The sequence below is a fragment of the Podarcis cretensis genome (genome assembly GCF_951804945.1).
Source record: "Podarcis cretensis genome assembly, chromosome: 2".
Taxonomy (NCBI): Eukaryota; Metazoa; Chordata; class Lepidosauria; order Squamata; family Lacertidae; genus Podarcis; species Podarcis cretensis.
In genome coordinates this window covers 56,950,150-56,967,166 of record NC_137171.1, presented here as the reverse complement: position 1 = coordinate 56,967,166, position 17,017 = coordinate 56,950,150, and the positions used below count along the sequence as shown (strand labels likewise).

The following is a 17,017-nucleotide window of genomic DNA, read 5'->3' as shown; positions in this document are numbered from 1 at the left end:
TTCACCAACAACTATTTAATGAACGGCCACTGTTAATAATGTACTTCCTGCATTTCATTTCCCTCTGACCTCACAGTTCACAATCCATTTTATGCTCACTGTTTATGCTCCTCTTCCTTTAACTCAAGATTTCCTGTGCTGAGCCTGTGGTGAAGCTTATTCCATAATAAATTGGTTAGTCTCTCAGGTGTCACAAAATTCTCTGCTGGTTTTTTCCAACCACTTCTCTGGAAATTGTACTGAGGCACTGAGGCAGGCAAGGGAGACTACGCCAGGTGCAAAAATGTCATTCTTGGTATAGAGCAAGTGCAGGGAAATTCAGAGCTTGCTCATCTCAGCAATTTTCAGATTGTTTGTGGATGTGTGGCTAAGCCCTGAGGAGGGAGCCCTGAGAAGGGAATCTAGAATTCTGTTTTCAAAGCCTCTTTTTTTTAAAACTAACCCTAAACATTTTATCCCCAAAATTCTTGGTGTAAAGTACTGCACTTAGGGCTAATGCAGCCCACGGGAGCAGCAGCAGCCCCTTCCTTTAACACTTTGTAATTTTGCCTCTGTTTCCATTTGTGCAAAAGGAATGTACAGCAAATCGAAAGGGCAGTAGCTCTATGCCTCCACCTTGTTTCAGTGTCTGAAAAAGTTATGACCCTTGGTTTGCTTTTTCGCTTTATTTGAACAGCTCCTTGGGGCAGAGACTGGCCTCAGTTGCCAATTTGTAAAGCACAGCAATGGCGTTCGATGTTCTCCCCACTGCCCTGAGCAGGGAGATGTGCCTGGATTGTCTTTTCTTTGGACGAGAGTCCTGAGCATGTACGGCATTGTTAATGATGTGCTTGGTTTACGAATATACAAGGATACGTGGCTGCAAAAAGCAGGCTCTCCTACAAGGCAGCTGATCTGCTGCCTCTCACCAGATTCCAGAAAGAGGCTCTGTATGGCCCCAGGGTGCCTTCAGCTGGCTCATAGCTCCCTCTCTCCCTCTTCCAAACTGCTGTTTTAGCTTTCTCCCCCTCTCCACTCTCTCACACACTCATGTATCCACCTCCTCATCTGAATGGCTGTCCCTAAACTTCAATAGACATCTCAATCAAAAACAGAGATGCTCAGCTCTTTCCTACCTACCAGCTACCATTGAGGAAACAGTGTAAAAAAACCAAAATCACACCAGTACCATTGTCTTGATACTGGCACTATGTAGATTTAATTCAGGTAAGGAAGATCAGAGCCAAGTCAAAGATGACTGACCAATGAGTAAAAGGAATTTTTTCTAACTTCTGGTATTGTTTACACTCATTTGCATCGCAGCAGTTACCATAAAGTTAACCCTTTTTAAAGCAACAGCCATCTGATTTATTTATTTTTAAGTTTATCGGCCAAAGAAATATTTCTGGGGTGATAAATTTAGCGTGCGGCATTGGCAACAACTTGTTTTGGCAGTGACACACACACACAGCATTTCTGAATCATCTGACATCATACTAGCCACTCAGTAATTAAAAGCAACACATTGTTCTTTAATCCAGAAACTGAGATGCACAAACAGGCTGGCAAAGCGGAGAAACAGAATGCTGCCTCTTGACCTAGCCCACATCTTCGTGTCAGATGAAGTTAGTCACACATCAGAATGAACTTTTTCTTCTTCCTTTCATTTAAAAAGCTTTCTTAAGCACCCATGATGTCAATCAAGGAAGACTTTTTTGAATGCTGTAATGGGAACCAGACTTTTGAGTGATGTGGCTGTTGAAATAAAGTATGATTTAATGTGTACAGCTTGTCATCATACCATATTCATGGGAAGGATCCTGCCACAGATTGTTCAAGAGAGCAGTATAAGCCCAGGCACATCTTGTTTGATGTAGACCTCAAGACTGACATCAGATTCTTGGTTGTTCAGTGCATCACTCTTAGTTTGCTGACTCTGCTCCAGACAAGAATGGGAGCTTGATCAGGAGAACACGCAGGGGAACTGCTATGTGCTAAATAAGAAAGACTATGGTTCCATCTACAACTTACTCCTAGTAGCAGCCAGTATGGAGTATTTTGCTCATTACATTATGCAATGCCCCTTTAAAAAATGAGCAAACGTGTGGCAATTCCATTATAAAATGCCCAGTCTGGAAGAAGCCTCATCATTTCCTAAGAAACAAACCTCATTTGTTTCATTTCATGGGTTAAAAGACCTGGATATATGTTGACTTCTGAAAGTTTTGGAATTTGGTGGAAGTGGGACAGACCATGAGATTCAAAATGCACAATTGTATGGCCTCGGAATGTAAAAATGTCATTACTTCGCAGTAGAAAAATGTCTATTTGATGTCTATATTTTCCTTTTAAACTTTTGCTGGCGTGCTACCAGACTCCATGGAACAGCCTCAGCTATTTTCCAGTCCTCCCACCTATGCTGTAAGTAGGTTTTAACATTTCCAAAAACATTGTGAGCTAAACTCAGGTGCAAATGCCAATGCATGAAGCAGATTCCATCATGGTGCAACAAACCTATTACTTCTACCAGTTTAGGAGATCACCTAAAATATACATTTAAGTAAGATAAATGCACTTAAAAAAATAAAATATGCAAAATCTTTCTACCTAGTGATAGATGCAGTGATAGACGCAGTTACGAGGGAAGAGGATGTGAAAAACCACTTGAACTATTTATAGTTGTGGAAATTAATAGACTGCGCCTTCAGCGATGGGAAGAGAAGAGTTGGCAGGTCTACCTCCACTGTTAGAATAGCAGCTGCTGGGAACTGCAGGTGGGCAGAGTGCTGTTGTGCCAATGTCCAGCTTGCAGGCTTCCCACAGGCATCTGGTTGGCCACTGTGAAAACAGGATGCTGAACTAGATGGTCCACTGGACTGATCCAACAGGCTTGTCTTATGTTCTTATTGTTGAGCGCTTGGGTGCAACTCGGTTTTCAGAAGAGGGGTTTAGTGTAACATGAGGATGCACCTGCCGTCTGTCCAAATTGCCAACAGGGAGAAAATCTGTAGCTAGCTTTACTCTTATGCTACACTGAGAGCCAGTGTGGTGTAGTGGTTAAGAGCGGTAGACTCGTAATCTGGGGAACTGGGTTTGCGTCTCCGCTCCTCCACATGCAGCTGCTGGGTGACCTTGGGCCAGTCATACTTCTCTGAAGTCTTTCAGCCCCACTCACCTCACAGAGTGTTTGTTGTGGGGGAGGAAGGGAAAGGAGAATGTTAGCCGCTTTGAGACTCCTTCAGGTAGTGATAAAGCGGGAAATCCAAACTCTTCTTCTTCTTATGCTAAGAATATAAGCAATGTGATAACAGGGTCAATTACCTATGGCAAGGGTCAGCAAACTATATTTTTTTTAAAAAAGAAATTGATGCAAGAGCACCACGAGCCCCGGTGGCTGCTTACCTGTGTCTTGCGAGTGGCAGGGGCTAACGGCGGCAGTAGGACGAGTGGCACACGAAAGGGCTCTGGAGAGGGGCTGCTTAAAATGGCGGCCGCTCAAGCACTGCTGCCGCTGGCACCAACAAAGCCCAGCCCCCTTCCTCCTTCCTGGCGATCCACGCGGCGATTCCTGGAACGTCTGTGGGCAATTGGGCCTGATCCGGCCCATGGACCTTAGTTTGCGGGCCCATGACCTATGGAAACCCTTCTTATATCCAAAGCAAGCAGCATTTAAGGTAGTGGATCTTGGTTAGAGAGTAGATGGTACTTGTTGCAAGCACACAGAAAGAGAGAGAGATGCTTTCAGGTAAGAAAACAATGTTGGAAATATATGACCTGGATAGAAAAGTTTCTAGTTCTAGTCTAAGTAACAAGGCAGCCATGCTTGCTCCTTTGTTCTCCCAGAGGATAGCTAAAGAAGACTTCTCTGGTTCCAGATTGAATGAAATGTAAGCTGTCAGGCATACTATAAGGCACAAAATAAACAAGAATCCTTTGCTTTGGTGCAGACTGGTCTAAGTTGCTTTCTACCTTTAGCTTTGTATTTGATTTATTATTTGCAACATGCTACAAGTACTTTCTAGGTGTCAAGCTGCACCGAATGCTGCAATCAGTTGATGACAATTTATTACTCTTGATGATTAGCCCTTAAGTCTTTATCATTCGTTGTAGATGCTGGGGCAATCAAAAAAGAGGGTGGAGGGGTCTTTTGATTTCCGCACCAAGGCATTCCAAGAACTTTCAGTCTGCAACTGTGGTTTTCGACAGCTTCATCTCAGTGTTTACGTGTCTGCCATACATTGCACATATTGCTGCAAAGCACGCACACATTGTTGCATGTGTTATTGTGAGCCTAGAGGTTTTAGCAAATGTAGCTAAAGCACAACAAATGGAGCTTTGTAGATAGCCAAAAGATCACAAAAATACATGGTGCCTCATGGCAGCCTCCTATACTTTGCCAGAGAACGTGGCAGCCTCCTATACTTTGTTCAGATCTGCTCAGATTGCTATTAAAATGCCCATGCTACTAAAGAGAAGTATGGTTGCATTTCTCATCCTGTACACATCTGTCAGGCTTTTGTAAAAGCAGCCAGTCTCTTCAAAGCCCCTCACTGCACAAGGCTGGGGGCAGCGGAAATGAATATCCCATTGTTGGGGGCGGGGAGGGAGGCTTGAGTCCTTGGAGTGAGTGCATCTTGCATCAGCACTGGCAACTTTGATTAACCAAAGAGGGAGAAGCATTCAAATATACATATCACAATGAGCAACTGTACTTGTGCGTGAATGATTATCCTGCCCCCTCCACTAGCTTGATGGACTCTTGTCAGCAAAAGTTTCCCATAATATCCAATTTAAAAACTGTCAGGCATGTTCTGTTGCAGGGGCCACCAACCTTTTTAGGCCAATGGGCCTATTGGGATTTTTCAGCTGAGTGCTGTTGTCAGCCCCCCCCCCGCCCGTTTCTGGACACTGCTCTCCCCCCTCCTCTGGACCAACACCTCCTCCCTCAGAAAGAGAAAGAAAGAGATAAAATGAAGCATTTCTCCTTTGGCTCTATGTACTTTTCCAGGGGGAAGCAGTGCTCCGAGGCTTGATGGGCACCGGAAGAAGATCTGCCCATGGGCACCAAATTGGTGAGCCCTGCACAGGAACCATCAGAAACGTAGGACTTTGAGATGCTCGACCACATAAGGCTCCTAACTCTGCGTAACAGGAAAAGTTCTACTTTTAAGGCACTGTAGCGCCCAGGCCCGATCTTCTTCGTTGCTCCTTTGCAGGTTCATTGTTACAGAAACAATAAAACTGAAGATACAAGCAACTTTTGTGACTAAAGAAATGCACACCACCCACGCCACATCTTTTAAAAGAGCACTTTGTATTTTTTTGGTTAAAACTGCACGCCCTAGAAATACAATAAAATTATTTTTTACATTTGGAATAAAAAATATGGTTCGATGACAAATATTTTAACATCTTAAAATACAAAATGGTGGAAGTTCAGAAGGCACGTGGCCCAAACACTTAAAGCATGAGCAGGGAAGTTTGGGTGGTTCTTTCAGAAACTGGAAGAGAGCAGGGAAATGAGAAATGGAGAAGCAGCCACTGAGCACCAATAGTAAAAAGAGCTCCCTTCTTCCATCGGTTGCCACTGCCTTTATTTATTTAAATAAATAGTGCCATCATTGTGTTTCATAGTAGAGTAGGAGTCATTTCTTAGAAATGAACTGGACGATGCACAAAGTTGTGGTGAGATGGGGAAACCAGCTGACTAATGCCCGGGATGGTTTCAGTCGACTTCTGTTGTCCCACATGGCCTTAAGAACTCATTTCCTCTTTCATGAAACCACTTATTTGATACTGTAAACAATAAAAGTTTTCGTTAGAACTGGGGCACCAGGCCCGTATGCAACCGTCTCATGTTGGGCACTGCACAACATTTAACTGAAGCAGCAAGGGGGAAAAACTGGTTGAATTCAACACATTCCTCCATTTATTTCCCCTTTCGCCACATATTATAGACAGTAGAAATGAGATAAACACTGGAACCAACCCCAAATCTAGATCTTGTGACGCTTCAAAATTAAAGGTCCGATCCATCCCACATGTGCATGCAGGATGGGGACTGGGAAAGGACTCGACTGAGCTCTCTCTTTCCCGTTCTGCCTGGCCTTTGACCACAAAAACATGGGCACTTATGCGAGTAACTTGTGCTCAGGACCCCGGGGGTGAAGAGGGAGAGCCAGGTGCATCTATGGATCTTCTGTTATGATGGCATGCCACACCCAAGGGCCAGCGGAAAGGACAAGGGTTCCCCACTCCTGCCTAGTGCTTAGTGAGCCTGTCCTAAAACCAAGGACCTTGGAGTCTTACTCACCCCACTTGCACCCTACTAACACCGGACATGCTGCATGCCGTGTCCGGTAATCACCTTCTCCACTTCTGAAGAGGTTATACCAAAATACTGCAGTCCCCTGAAAGTAAAAGAAAAGTCTTCACTGAAATGAAAAGTACTATTTGTGCATGTTTCTGTGGGCATATGCCACCAAACCTATACATTAATACAAGAAGACCACAATCACTTCCAGTCACCTCCTTGCTTATTTCCCTGTTGCCGCTTTTAATAAGCTTGCAAAGGTAGGATGTTTGGCCCAGTTCCCATGTCACACCAATCCACCATTTAAAACAAACTAAGGCTTACTGTGAACAAGTAGCATTCTGGTGCATGCCGAGTGCAGCCAATACTAAAGGGGACTGCTGTCAGCACCAATCACTGGACAAGTGTCATGGGAACATCTGTGCAGCATGCACCAGAATGCTATATGTTCACAGTAAACCATAGCTTGCTTTAAATGATGGTCTGGTGTGGCATGGGAACTGGGCCAATGTCTAGAAAGTTCCTGAACATCTTTCAGGCAGGGAATGATTTTAAAATTCAGGCAGATGCTTCCTGAATCAGATTTAGCAGACGGCCTGAATGTATTTTTTTAAATTAGCAGTGCTGGAATGTGCTTACTTTTAATCATTTTGCATTGCAAATCTAAGCCAAGAAATCGCTATCACATTTGTTAATCAAGCCAGTTGCCGCACCATATGGTCAACTGGGCAGGAGGGGTGCAGAACACAAACAAGACTGGGAAATATTTAGAGCGAAAACAGTGGTCATAGCAGTTTTAGTGGGAAAACATGAGTAATAGACAAGTTCAGCTGTTACCTTCTTGGGCCAAATTGCTGCTCCAAAGTCTGGGAAAACTGTGGCACCTCCAGCTTCTACATCACTCATCTGGGGGGTGGGGAGAATATCCATAAAAGTCATCGATGATTTGTAAGACTGCACAGATTAATGTATCGTTTCCTCTATAGAAATGTTAAGTCAATTACTGCTGTCTGACTTTTAAAAGCTTATAAATATGAGATGCCTAAAATCAATGGCTAACAAGGGAGTCTTAAAATGCTTGACAAGCCACAATCCATAATCTAATTAATCAGAGCAAAGGGTCAATTAGATTATGGGTTGTGGATTGATCTGGATAAATAAAAGCATTTTTAAGGACCACCCCCCCTTGTTAGCCAGTGATTTTAGTTATCTCATATTTACAGGGTTTCAAAAGTCAGACAGCGGTAACTGACTTACAATCTGGTTTAAAAATAAGTATGGTGCCTGCTTTCAATTGAAATTAATAGTGGAATCCTATGCATATTGAAAGTCTCACTGTGATCAGCAGAGCTTATTCCGTAGCATGTGCGCTTAGGATTGTAGCCTGAATCCCTTCCAGATTTTTTTTTATTTTTATGGTACTCATTTGGTGAGAAAAAGCCACATTGCCATTTAGCCACATGTTTCCTTAGCAAATTTGAAGCATACCTTGGCACTGATAACACTGCTCAATTATACATGTCTCAGAGTGAGTCATTTATAGGCCTGACATGCAGCAATAAAACAGACACTGCTCTATTTCTGTGTTAGAGTAATTTCAGGCCAGTGAGCCACCAACTTGTACTGTAATGGAGTGACACTTACTTCCATGCAATGATTTGAATCCTAAGTTACCATTCTGTTTATGCAAGAATTGGGAGGGGGGGATAACAATTTTTGCCAACTACCCCCTCCATCTGCACTATAACTCATACCATTTCCAAGGTCCACCAACCCTCAGGAACAGATTTCCAGGAGTGCAGTTGGTGCAGAGTGAAGTGGGAAACAGAAAATCACTGTTCTGCGAACAGAACTCTGTTCTGTTGATGGAGGTAAGTTAGGACCCAAGCCATTGTGTTTAATTAAGGCAAGGAAGTAAGATTCCTCTAAAGAGGTATAAATCAGATTCAGCTCATTTCAAAGATGAATCCAAAGCCAGTGGCAGCAGTGAGAAGGAAAATATTGTGGCTCAGTCTAGTCAGTGCTATGTGGAATAGATGATGTGGAGATGAGAATTTTTGAACAAAACAGATTTGAAGATTTGTATGACCCATTAAAGACTACTAGGTCAATAAAACACTTACTAAAGTATACTGACTCCTCCTTGACTGTGAAGTCAAGGAGGAGGAGGTTACAGCGGCTATGCTTAAGTGGTCACAATATTTTGGGTACTCAATAACTGTGAAGCAGTGGGAAAACCTGTGGAAAATAAACTGGAATTTTACAGCCTGTTACTCTCTGAGAAAGAATTTTCTTAAAATGCAGCATTGGTGGTATTTAACACCTTGGAAACTGTCCAAGATGTTCAAAACTGTCCCAAATAACTGCTGGAGGTGTAAAGAAAAGCCAGGTACTCTATTCCATATGTGGTGACAGTGTAAAGAAATCAAGGTGTTTGGGGAGGATATCCACAGAGAATTGGAAAAAATGTTTAAAAATATCTTTCAATAGGAAACCAGAAGCTTTCCTTTTGGGAATCACAGATTCGGATATTCCTTAAAAGGTTAAAGAGATATTCTTATATGCTATGGTTGCAGCAAGAATTCTCATTGTGGCAAATTGGAAAAGTGATAAAGTCCCATCAATATCAGAATGGATTAAAAAATTGGCTGAATATGCGGAATTAGATAGCATGTCAGAAAAAAAAATAAAAAAATAAACCAAAACAGGTATTTATCTCAAAATGGGAAGTTTTAAAAATATACTTGAAAAATAATAACTGTAGACTTCCGGGTTAGCGCTGCCGATTAATGGCGGATTCCCTCCAAGCTCCGGAGGGAATCGGCTCCGCAGGATCGGGTCTTGTCCGCGCCGGCGACGCGGGGACCCTTAAAAATCACAGGCGCGGATGCCTGTGAACGTGGTGACTCGGCGGGCACCATTTGCGCCCCCCCAAACCGCGAAGGAGCCTTTTTAAAGGCTCAGGAACGGGGACGGGGGACGGCGCGGTGCTGTGAGTCGATTGCTCCTTCTGCGGAGCGAAGCCGCATGCCATTGCCGGAGAAGCGCTGACTTTTTCCTTGAAACATTCGGACTCAAAAACAAGAACCCGTGAGTAAACATGGAATTTGGATCTTAAACAAATTTTCCTGAATTGGGAACGAGCGGGGAAGGGTCAAAAAGGAAGTCGCCCCCCCCTTTGAGTAGATATTCTAACGCAAAGAGCTGGCAACTTAAGGTCGAGAGAACTTTAAAAAAAAAAAAAAAAAAAAAAACTTCACGGCTTGACGATATAAACTTTACCGGAGGATAAACTTGACGTTTGGAGCTAAAGTTTCACCCCCCCCCCAGAACCCGGGGACGCCCCGTGAGAGAACCTGTTGAGGAACTATTGAAGATTTTGACAGCTGTCAAATAGCTGTCAAAAGGAAAGGATAAAGGGAACTTTGTCTTTGTTGCATCTGCTGGCTATATTTGTTGCAACTTCTAGAAAATAAGGGAGAGCAGCTACAAATTAACCTACTGACTGGTTTTTAAACTGAGAGACACTGTAAAAATGGCTGAAAGAAGCAATAATCAGACTAAACTCAACAAAATACTGGCTCTCCTGGGAAAGTTACAAGATCAGACAGATGTTTTGACTACAAATGCGAACACCCTGGCCTTGGCAGTAAACAACATTGCTGAAGCTGACAGGGAGTGGAGGCAGGAAGTTTATATACATCAACAACAAGAGGAATTCGAGAGTCACGAGACTGTGGATTTTGAGGAAAAGGAAGGTGGACTGGTAATTTTGCAGATGTCAAGGGAGAATTACAACTTGGGGCCTGGCATGCAGACAACAAAGGAGAATAAAAACTTGAGGTGGAAAGTTTGGACTGAGTTGGAAATTGCAAATTTGAGAGTGGAGCACCTCATTAGCATTAATCTTAAATATGGAGGGCCAACTGGAAAAATCATGGATCTTGTTGGGTCAGAGCCCCTTCGAGCCTTGGGGCTTAACCTAAAGGACTATCCAAGAGGCCGGCAGAGAGGAACTGAGGGTGACTTGAGAGCCTCGGACGTGAGATCTCCAGGTTAAACAGTATTGATTGATGAACATTTATTGGGGACCAAACCGGGAAAGGGGGGTTGGAGTTTGATAATCTAAAGGGTACAGAATTCTTAATTATTTACTTTTAATTTGTTTTGATATTTGTATGGAAGTTGGGAAAGCTATGGAAGGGAAATATTGACTTTAAGAAGTATGTTAAAGAATAAGAAATGATGTATAAGATGTTTAAGATTAGATAAGCTAAAATTGGTGTCTAAAATGGTTAAAAGGAAATGAAAATGAGGAATGTAATAATAATTTTATGGAAGAATGAGGAAAGGTAAAATTACAGTATGTCAAATTATTAAGTTTAAGGTTGAGAATTAAGTAATAAGGATTTGCAGGACTAATAACTTGAATTGGAATACAAGAAGGGGAGGGGAGAGGAGGTCTAAGAAAGAAGTTATATGAAAATAAGCAATTGAAATTTCATTTGTTTTTAATTGTTTTCTTTTTCTAAATTTTTGTATCTTCTGTTGTTTTTTCTTGTTTTTTTTTTTGTGTGTTTATGTGTATTATTGAAATGCTAATAAACATTTATTAAAAAAAAAAAAAAAGAAAAATAATAACTGTAGTCTAAGGTCATTTGCAATGTTTGAATAATTTCAGTAGCAGTGTTAAGAATGTTGTAAAACCTAAGAATGGATCAAGGGATATTAAACTTGAACAAAACTAGTTATGCAATGGCAGTGAACAAATAATACAGAATCTGTAATAAGGAATGGACGGGAAGTCTGGTCGATAGAAAAAGACCACTTTTATTTTATGATTTGAAGGCTATTAGTTGATGTATTAATTCCCTTCTTTTTTGTTTGGTGGTGATGGAAATTTGTTTTCTTTTTCTGTATGGTGTGTTAAAGTGAATGGTAACAATAAAGTCTTTTTTCTTTTTTTAAAAAAGACTACTAGGTTGCCATATAGTGGCCGTTTTGATATATGCATAGGTATGCCTAGCAAATTCAAAACGGCAATGGCAACATAGCACCAGGAACCATCAGAAGCCCTCTGCAAGCCCAAAATCTTGGAAATATGCTGACTTGATTTAATTGGATATTACACAAACACACAGAATCCCCATACTTGCAGACTAGTTACAGCTATTCCTGTTGAACACATTTTTATAACACACAAAGATACTGTGGTGGTCCCCAATCCTTTGGAACACCCATTCCTCAGTAGTGCACATGCCCTTTACATTGCAGATTCTTTAAACCTCTTTATAAATATGTAGATATATTATAATTTATAAATAAATAGTACCTTAATCACAGCTCTTACTGAAACCACAACTATAGCAGTTAGCTCAGCAAAGCAGATTGAATTATTTGACAAACAAGAAGAAGCACAATGAATTCTCTGTTGCAGATATTGTGACTACGTGTTATGCTGATAAGGACCAGGGAAATCTCCACATTCAAGATCCACATTGGATGGCCACAGCACTGAGACCAGGACCAGTTGAACATATTCTTGAATCACCAGGGTCAGAGCAGACCTTCTCATAGTGAGACAGGTAGGCACCCAGTGCTCTCTTCTCCAAAAAATCCCCATGAACTACATGGGTTGGTTGTACATGTCATGTAGAACATGTCAGACTTGCGTTCGACCAAGCGATTCTTCTGGAATCGCACTCCGACGATAATTAACGACCTGAGCCTTTGATGAGGCTCCAAGCACGTTCCCATTACGCAGAGTATCCAGCACAGGGAAGGAGCTGAGATAGTATGAGCTACATGGCTAAAGAGTTTTATTTCTAATTACGCAGACAGAAAAGAAACATCCTCTCTCTGTGAGAGCAGAGAGCAACTGAAAAACAAAGGAACAGGAAACCAGTAACGTCACATCCGTCTCCTGTCTTCCATGAGACTTCCAACAGTATGGAATCTCTGGAATATAAACAGAGTCTTGTGACTCCAAAGCACTGCACAGTGGCAACAAACAGAAACTAATAGAACAGAGGCATGGAAGTGTGACCTGGATCTGTCTGGTATGTGAGCATGTGGACCTGCTAAGCCCACTTTGGCTACATACAATGCTATTGCTGCAGGGCTGACACAGGGAGAAGGTGGTTCTCGGGCTGCAAGAAGGTTTAGCCACCCCTGGTCTACAGCTTAGTAAATAACTACATTTCATGCAGTAAGTTGTATTTATGTCAGTGGCATGACAAAGAGGTCTCACTCCACATATACAGGATTGGTCATACTTACATAGCTTAAAAAAGTGGCCACGCGATTCCCAGTCCCTAAATGCTTGAAAACATCAGGTTCCTCTTTCTATAAAATTAAATGAAAGTGAACTGCAAACTTCAAGCACGCATAGAAGGACACAGAGGTACTTACATAGTTAAGAAACGTCGCTAGCCTATTTCCATCCGATTTGAGTGTGTTGTCAAAGGGTCGCTGAAACAAACAAGAACTTTAACCCAACTTCCAAGGTTCCCTGTTTGTAGCTTTGGAAAGTGGGGAGTGCAGCCCTGATCCTATGTGCATCTATAGTGTTTGAGAGGAAGTTGTCCAATGGGAGTTATCCTAAGGCAATTGTGCACTGAACTGCAGCCTTTAGAATCCCAGGCTAAATAGTTGGCTAACTTATTTATTAATGTGGCATAGCATACAAGGCCAATATAGCAACTACACCAAGCCAAAGTTTAGTGTTTCATCCTGTGATCAAACAAGGTTTATTCCACACAGGCACCATGCATGCTGGCAAGGTGTGAGAGAATTCTTTAGCTGCCCAATCAGCATGTATGGTAAATTTATGGCTGACATCCATGACACTATACAGGTAAGTGATATCTTATGACATCACTGCAATTGGCTGTGCTTTATTCCTAAGATCACAGGTAGCTGGATCACAACGTTTCCAAAATGTGGAAATAAATTGAACTGCAGAGAAACCTGTGGCCGAGCCAACAGACCTGTGATGGAGACTAGAGAGGGTTGTGTGAGTGTGCGCATGTGGCTGTGTACTACTGGCTGGAGAGAGAATGAGCAGCGCTTGTAACCCTGATCCAAAATCAGCCATGCCCGCATGGCTGCTCCTGAATGTATAAAAATATGTCAGATCTCATTAGGAATCTCTCTTATCTCTAGTTTGATCCTTAAAAATTATGTATGCTTAGCAGGAACACAGAACATCTTTGAAATTGAAATCTTACCCGTGAGAAGTCGAAGTGTGGTTCATACTGTCCTCCCATACCGTAATTAGCAACCTAAGGTAGGAGGGAAATGACAAAAGAAAAGGTAATTAAATAGAAATAAAAGATTTCTTCTGTAGGTTAAAAGAAGAAACCTAGGTGATCAGTTGTATCCACTTGCATAACAAGCTTGTCTCTTCTCTCCTTTCCTTTGCAGCCCCCAGCGCACACCCTCAAAATTTCCTCCAGGGAGCAGTTCAGTCTTGGATATATAGAGCAATGGTTGATTAAGTCATTCTCACTGAGCAGACTCATTGAAACCAATGGACTTCCACGTAATTTAAGCTTACTGATTTCAATATATATCTCAGTTGGACATCACTCAAGAGTCTCAGATGATAATGCTGGCATAATGGAAATATCAGACAGTTAGTTGGAGATGTAGGGTGTTAAGAGGGAGAAAGGATTATGAAGTGAAACTGGCTTGCTCACGACTGAATTCCTCAATTTTGTCCTGGATGGAGTTCAAAAAATAGCAGCTGGAGGAGACATGGTCTCCATCCACTTCTGCATTCACAGTTCCCATTGGCACACTCTGCCCCATGAATCCATAACCTCGGCTCTTCAGCCTGCTCTATCTGCCAGAAGCTACAGCATTCCCTAGTACAGTGGTACCCTCCAGTAAAACTTGTTTCTGTTCAGCAGTTCCGGAGGTCCGTTCTTAACCTGAAACTGTTCTTAACCCGAGGCACCACTTTAGCTAATGGGGCCTTCTGAAGCAAAGTTCTTAACCTGAAGCATTATTTCTGGGTTAGCGGAGTCTGCAACCTGAAGCATATGTAACCTGAAGCGTATGTAACCTGAGGTACCACTGTATCTGGTACTCCAACACACTGAACTGAGATGAACCAAACCAATATGGAAACATCTCAGTGCTTCAAATCTCTACTGATTCAGATAAGGGCCATAATCAAAAGCGGTAATTTATATGTCAGGCTGCTGTGGGGGGTTGCTGGTGCAGCACTCCTGGGTGGACATGTGCATTCAGAGACATCCCTGGCATCCCTTTCCACCTGCGAAATTAAGCCTTGAAAGAAGCATTCTGTTGCAGCCGGTAGACTAGGCTGCAGTGTGTGCTTGGTTGCAGGGGGCTTGTGGTTCCCACAACACTTTCTCCAAATTGCAAATGGGCCCATAGCTCCCCAAAGTTTGGTGACCTCCTGGCTACGACCTGCCCAGCAGGAGGCTTGTGGAATGAACATAATATTATCTTTCCCTTCCCTCGCCTCCTTTTTCGATTCCGTTTCTGTAAGTTATGGCCCCACAGAGTTAACAAATGCCTCTGCTTCATAAATTGCAGCATGGAGATTGCAGTACTGATTGTTTCCCATGCCTATGGAAGAATAACTGGCAGTGTGCTTTTGTACTTACCTGCAATAATTCAGCTGTTTTCACTGTTAATCCTGTGATCTGCTCCATTCGATGATTCACTTTGGCAATAACAAGACCATCATTTTCCTCCAGCCATGAACTTGCAGAGAAGAAGATTTCACAGAGAAATTAGACAGTCCTCTCCAATCACTGTAAAATGAAGTATATCCCCCCCCCAATCCGCAGCTCCCTGCATTTTTTGCTATTCTGGCTGAGGTTGGTGGAAGCTGGAACCCAAAAACACCAGGAGATGTTCCCCATTCCTATCTTTATCCTATTGCTAATCTTTCAAGATTAGCAATTACTTCTGTGAATGCTCAGTATGTGTTCAGTTTTTAAAAAATAAAACCCCCAACTTCTCAAAGTTTTACCTTTCATCAACAGTACTTGGAAATGACTCCTACAGCAATGAGAATGATAATGATCCTCGGACAGCTTACCTTTTAGACACCCGGTAGTTTGCCACAGTTAATACGCCCGTCTTGGGGTCACGTACGGTAGCTCTTGCCAACTGTTATCAAAAGAAAGGCAAGGTTTAATAACTTCAGCAGCACACATACACACAAAAATTACTGACAAAATTAATACATGTTGCACCTCCTGTCCTTCATTCACAGCCTTCCCATTTCTGCATCGGATAAAACTCTGTGTAAAAATGTTATGCGTAGATGATTTTATCATGTATACTGAGAAAGATGATATATTGCATTACTGGCAATGATAAATTTATCTCATATGAATTATAAGCTCCATCATAAGATTTATATAAACCATACTGTCTAAGAAACAGGTTTCGGAGAACAAAACAAGAGCCTCCAACCTTCAGCTGTGATAAACGCTTGAAGATTACATCTTGCATTAGTCAATGCAATGCAGAAACAAACAGAAAGTGACTATGTAAGAGGAAAAGGTTCCATCTTTTTGTTTACGGGCAGGGTTGGGTAAGGGCTGATTACAGAGAAGCCTCCATAACCAACCCTTCCGATGTTTTGTACTGAAACACCCCTCAGCTCCAACTAGCATGGAGTTGCTGTCCCAAACCTCTGGGGGGCATCAGATTGGGGAAGGCTGCTCTAATGGAAGGGCCAGACACAATGAATGAACACACATTATATCTCCCAATAGGTCTGTACCAATCCTGGTGCCAACTGCTACTGACTGAAACAGACCAGTAAAACCAGGATGGGGGGCACAGTCACAGCACCTGACCAAGCATCATTGCACCAAATGCCTGTGATAGGAATGGCTTCTTCTTTGAGGCGAATGCACTTAAAAGATGCTTCTGGAGTGCTGCTAGAGTTGGAAGCATCTTTAGTTTTAGATCAGGGGTGGGGAACCTTTTTTCAACCCAAGGATCATGTCCCCTTCTGGGAAACTTTCCAGAGGTCATACCTCAGCAGCTGATGACTCAATAACAGGGCCTTGTTCATATTTGTATTGTATTCATATTTGTGCTATTTGTTTCTCATTAACAGATGCCGCCTGAACAGTTAAAACTGCATACGACAAGAAATATTAAATGCATTCGCAAGACTAGTGTAGCTCAGTGAAGCTGAGGAGGATTAATTATCCTCAAAAAAAAAGGGGGGGGGAGAGGATTCCTAGTATTTCTAATATATCAACACAAAGGACTTAACTGGGAAAAACAGAGATTGTACAAAGATTTGGCACATAATTGCTCTGAAAGGCAGCAAATTCTAATACGGAACAGCAGCCTGAGCCAGAACTGGGCTTTGAAGGCTAGCATGGGGCCCTCAGTTTCTAACCCAGAAACAAGAGAAATAAGTGGAGGGAATGGTGTTTATGAAGATGGAACTGGCCAGCAATCTATTTTGGGCAATGGTGAGGGGCCCTGGCCCACTAGCCTCCATCATTCCTCAAAGTGACCCTCCAGTAAAATTTGTTTCTGTTCAGCAGTTATGATGCTGCCACATTTATTTAAATCAAATTTAGGCTAAGATTTACTGTGTCCATTACAATCTATACAGCAATAGCTGTTTTCCACCTTATCATTCCCCCCCCCTTCAGTGTTTGATAATGTTTTCCTCCAGATTCTCTCATATGCTCTGAAATCCGCCTATTAATT

At 42.3% G+C, this 17,017-nt stretch overlaps 1 protein-coding gene across 5 annotated transcripts in view; it reads right to left on the bottom strand.

Moving 5' to 3' along the window:
- Nucleotides 1–5,274: 5,274 nt before the first annotated feature.
- P4HA2 (prolyl 4-hydroxylase subunit alpha 2) overlaps nucleotides 5,275–17,017 on the bottom strand; it is a 46,710-nt gene continuing 34,967 nt past the window's right edge. For 4 of the 5 annotated variants that reach the window (XM_079966563.1, XM_079966561.1, XM_079966564.1 and 1 more), the window contains 7 exons: nucleotides 15,372–15,442; nucleotides 14,932–15,031; nucleotides 13,522–13,575; nucleotides 12,572–12,637; nucleotides 7,130–7,198; nucleotides 6,293–6,389; nucleotides 5,275–5,775 (listed from right to left, as the gene is read on the bottom strand). In XM_079966563.1, the coding sequence (XP_079822689.1) occupies nucleotides 5,705–5,775; nucleotides 6,293–6,389; nucleotides 7,130–7,198; nucleotides 12,572–12,637; nucleotides 13,522–13,575; nucleotides 14,932–15,031; nucleotides 15,372–15,442 (528 nt within the window). In that variant the 3' untranslated portion in view covers nucleotides 5,275–5,704. Of the gene's footprint in view, nucleotides 5,776–6,292; nucleotides 6,390–7,129; nucleotides 7,199–12,571; nucleotides 12,638–12,703; nucleotides 12,764–13,521; nucleotides 13,576–14,931; nucleotides 15,032–15,371; nucleotides 15,443–17,017 lie in introns of all 5 variants that reach the window. The other variant, XM_079966565.1, reaches the window with a different exon arrangement.